Raw genomic sequence first — 4,735 nt, forward strand, 5'->3', positions numbered from 1 at the left:
ATGAAGCATGTTGAGATGTCCTGAAGCCATGCAAGTGTCAACTGAAATACATAATCCTTCTGTCTTGTACGTAACTAGCTCTAGTACTAATTTTACAGAAAGCCAGGAAATCATAGAATCCCCACAATGTAGAAACAGGCCATTCAGCCCAGCAAGTCCATACTAACCCTCCGAAGAGCATCCTACCCAGATCCACCCCCCTACCCTATCCCTGTAACCCTGAATTCCCTATGTCTAATCTACCTAGCCTGCTCACTACAGGGCAATTTAGCATGGCCAATCCACCTAACCTGTGGGAGGAAACCAGAGCATCCGGCAGAAACCTATGCAGACACGGGCAGAATGTGCTAACTCCACACCGACAGTCACCCTAGGCTGGGATCAAACCTGTGTCCCTGGTGCTGTGACACAGCAGTGCTAACCACCTGAGCCACCATGCTGCCCCAAAACTGATTTTTGTCACAAGTTCACCCAGGTGTCATAGAGTATCCAGCAGTGCCTCACTCTATGTTAAAAGTGGTGTCAAAATAGTTCTGTGACTTCTGAATTTTCAGAATGGAAATCTTGAGGCCTTTCTTCCTGGACCATTTTTCATGACTGGCCTATTGAACTGTTCAGAAAATCTCACAAGTAGCATAACAAGTCACAGTGAGTCACTGGGTTACAGAAACATCAACATATACATAAATGTGATACATAACAAGAATTGGACCTCCAACAAATTCCTTGTAAATTAGAGCACTGAAAGATTCCTAAGACATAGGATCATGCTGTATGTAAAGGAAAGCCTTTTTGTCTCTATATTGCGAAGATATTGAAGAAAGCCTGAAAGGCGTGGTGGTGGTCTTGATTGTCCCTCACATGTGGATGCTTGGCACTTTCACTGCAACGGTCTCAGGGCAGCTTTTGCTGTTGATGTGGTTTGTATTCGTGGGCTGTGTGAGCATGTATCTTGTGATCTCTGCCACAGATGTTGCGTTAGAGTGGAAGACATCTGTGCTTGTTAATTGGTGGCTGCACTGGACCTTGTACTGTGACCACTGCCTTTTAAATGCACTTTGCACCTAAAGGAGAAAGGCCCTGTTAGTCCAAGCATATCTCAGTGACCAGAACGTCAACAAGCTTTAACTATTTGAGAGAAATATTGAGGAAATCCCTACCATTGTTCATGCCTCACATGGGAATGCTGTACATTAGGCAGAAATGAGAGAAACTGTACTGCATTGGCCAGTTTTTTCAAGACCTCTCTGGGCTGGAATTTCCTCAGAAGACTTGCTCCAAGTCAGTATGTACAATGATGGAAACAACACGAGTCTGGTGCAGAGGCCTAACAGCAACCGCAGTTTCCTCTCTCTACCCCAACAGAGAAGACTGGTGACCACTCCTCTCCACATGATTAGAAATTGGGGGGTGGGGGGGGGGGGGAGAGATGGGGCATCCACTGACCTTCCAAGTATCGCCTGCAGGTGAATGATAGCAGCAATGACAATCCCACGGAGTAGCTTCGTGGAGGGGAAGCTTCTCTAAAGCCCTTATTGCCTTTTATAGGTAATATGGCTATTGTTGGACTCTGACAACTTTGAAACATCAGCCTTTGAGGTTCTTCCACCTGCACATCTGGAGGCAGTACACAGAAGATTCAGCAGATTGCTCCCTGGGACGAGGGGGATGTCCTATGATGGGAGGCTGAGTAAATTGGGCCGATATTCACTGGAGTTTGGCAGAGTGAGAGGTGATCACCTCAAAACATACAAGGTTCTGAAGGGGCTTTTCGGGATAGATACTGAGAAGTTATGTCCCCCGGCTGGGGAACCTGGAACATGGGACTGATCATTTAGGACTGAGATGAGGAGAAACGTCTTGACTCAGTTGGTTGTGAATCCTGAAATTCTCTGTCCCAGAGGGTGTGAATGCTCAATTATTGAATCTATTTAAGGGTGGGACAGGCAGATTTTTGGTCTCAGGGAATCTACAGAGACTGGGTGGGAAAGTGGAGTAGCGATAGATCAGCCATGATCACACTGACTGGCAGACCAAGTTCGATGGGCCAAATGCTCTATTCCTCCTATTTCTGATATTTTGTAACAGCTACTATGGCTGAATCAGCTAGAACTTTCTTGAAGGTAGAGACCCTGCCCAAGCCCTGTACAGCTGGATAGTCCCAGGGCAGAAAACAAAGCTGGTTCATACCAGGGTCATGATTCTGAGAAACAGGCTCTTGGAGTCAGATTAGGAGGTTAGTGAGCAATCCCCAATTCTTTATAATTCATAGGCTCGAATTTCCACTGAGATTCTGGCCCCCAAACAGTAGAGATTGTGGCATACTGGCCTAGTAATCCAGAGGGCCAGGCTAATGCCCTGGGGATATGGGTTCATGGCATCTGGAATTTAAATTCAACAATTAAATTGAAATATAAAACTAGCCTTACCATCATCGATTGTCAAAAAAACCCATCTTGTATGCTAATGTTCTTTAGGGATGGAAATCTGCTATCCTTATCTGCTCTGGCCTACATGTGACTCCAGATCCACAGCAATATGGATCCACAGCAATTAACTGTCTTCTGAAATGGCCAAGCAAGCCCCTCACTTTAGGGGCAATAAGGGATGGAGAACAATGTCAGCCTTGCCCACGATGCCTGCATCCCATGAAAGAATAAATTAAAAACATCCCAGATGAGCAATGTTGGCAGGAAAAATGTTGTACTGAGAGCAGGAATTCTACTTGAATGGGCTTGGCTAGAGCTTGGTAACTCATGCAAAATCTTGGAAGTCAAACTCACCTCTCCATTATAAAAGCAGAATATCGTTGTCACCAGTATACCCTGTAAAATAAAGCAGATTTATTTATCATTTAGCCATGTTTGGGAGTTCCCTATCCAGTCAAGCTCAGGTCATTCTGCCACCAGTTCTGAGAGGGCAAGTCTGTCAGAACATTCAGTTCCAAAGCAACTACCTGTCTGCAATTTGAAATGGACTGGACTGTTCAAATGTGAAGAACCATTTGTGTGTGAATTAGTCACATTGCAACAGGAATGCACTTCTCAAGTAACCTATAGGTTGCAATGTGGTTTAGGAGATCTGTATGAACACAGGAGTCAGTAAATCATTGAAATGACAAGGACCATGGCCCATCAAATTGATCTTGGACCATACTGACAGTTTTATAATCCAACAGTCCATCACCTGGTTCTCTCCTTATGGGTTAGTTTCCCACCCACAAGCTGGTAACTTCAGACAGTGACCAATTGGACTGCGGGGCTCTGCGTGTGAGGAAGTCCCTGGAACAACCTGCATCCCACCTCTCAAATGGGGATGCATCAGTGGAAGGATGTTATTTGGGAGTGTAGGTCTCCTGTGCTGTGCCATCACAATATAGTGTTACTAATGCACAGGTATGTAGTACTAAACAGATCATGGCCTGTAGATTGGAAACAAACAGAGCTGAGGTATCACCAGAACATCTGTGGACAGAATTGGATGGATAGGCAGATTACAATGTTTGAAAAAAACTAGAAAGGTCAGAATCTGTGGTATGGTATCCCCATTTAGGCTCCAAAATTAAGTTTCAGGACACCAACTGTTTTATCTGACGTTCAATGTTAAACAAAATCAAACAACTTCTCTCTGCTATTCCCAGAGTGTTGCCCTCATGAAGCATCCTTTAGTACTTCAGCCAAGTGGCAAGCAGGAGTCACTGCACAGTGGCCAGGAGCAGCACCCCTCGGCTGATTTGCATTTCTTCAGCCCAGGGACACAAATACCAAATCTAAGCCCTGTACCTGTTGCAGCTCACTCAGCAGTGGCCATGAACAGAGCCTGGGACTTTCCTCTGTACTCTCTGTGTGGGGCAGCTGGTGAGACACGCTGGTGATACTTTGCCCTATACATGCCCAGCTGTATGCCCATCACTCATTATTCTGTTGATTTGTGAGCAACACTAAGGTAGAGCTTGAATTAGTTTAATGGCAGACAGAATGTCAATAGGGCTCAGCCCTCACCCAACAGGAAACTGGGCAACGGTCCTGGACTGGTTGTCCATAAGAAGCCATGAAAATACTTTACCTGATAATGTATACAGATGTGCATCACATGTTCATAAATCTCTCCAGTAATGTGCCCTTTGGGTTTTGATGGAACCAGAACATACTGAATGCCAAGCAATGGCACCAGAATCAATGTGGCTCGCACAACCTTCATGTAGGCTTTTGACTGCGCCTGGTGGGTAACCCTCAGCTTTGTGATAAGAACTCGAACAATGTTGAGTAGAAAAAACAGGTTGACCTGGGAGTCAGGGCAAACAGAATTATAAGAGATAAGCAATGACATCCAACTCATCAATCCTCAGCCCAGTTCTCAGCAGTTCACAAACACAGCTCAGTCCCCACCTTCCAAACATTCACATTCATGGAATATTTCACAAGGATCAACTGCCTTTATTGAGTGTAAATCAGCACTGATTGACAATCTGACTGTGATACGATGCCGGCTCCTTATACAGCTGCTACGAGTGGGAACCCTGACAGTTTTCATGTTCCTTATCCCCAAGACACTGAAGCCAGTGGTGCCACCATGAGCCCCCACCCTGAGAGAACTTGGATATTCCTGATGTCTGCAGTTTGGTGAGCAGAGCACATGTAGTCTCACCTCGCAGAATCATAGAATCATACAGTACAGCCCATTAAGTCTGTACCACTAAAAATACACTACTACCTACAGTAGTCCCACTTTCCTG

The 4,735-nt window shown here is 45.3% G+C and overlaps 1 protein-coding gene across 1 annotated transcript in view; it reads right to left on the minus strand.

Moving 5' to 3' along the window:
* Positions 1–363: 363 nt before the first annotated feature.
* Positions 364–4,735, minus strand: part of LOC109926515 (calcitonin gene-related peptide type 1 receptor-like) — a 45,420-nt gene continuing 41,048 nt past the window's right edge. Inside the window, exons 9-11 of the mRNA XM_048618820.1 lie at positions 4,066–4,284; positions 2,784–2,825; positions 364–1,064 (exon numbers count right to left, since the gene is read on the minus strand). Of these exons, the coding sequence (XP_048474777.1) occupies positions 858–1,064; positions 2,784–2,825; positions 4,066–4,284 (468 nt within the window). The 3' untranslated portion in view covers positions 364–857. The remainder of the gene's footprint in view (positions 1,065–2,783; positions 2,826–4,065; positions 4,285–4,735) is intronic.

Source organism: Rhincodon typus, chromosome 41 (genome assembly GCF_021869965.1).
Source record: "Rhincodon typus isolate 14 chromosome 41, sRhiTyp1.1, whole genome shotgun sequence".
Classification (NCBI taxonomy): Eukaryota; Metazoa; Chordata; class Chondrichthyes; order Orectolobiformes; family Rhincodontidae; genus Rhincodon; species Rhincodon typus.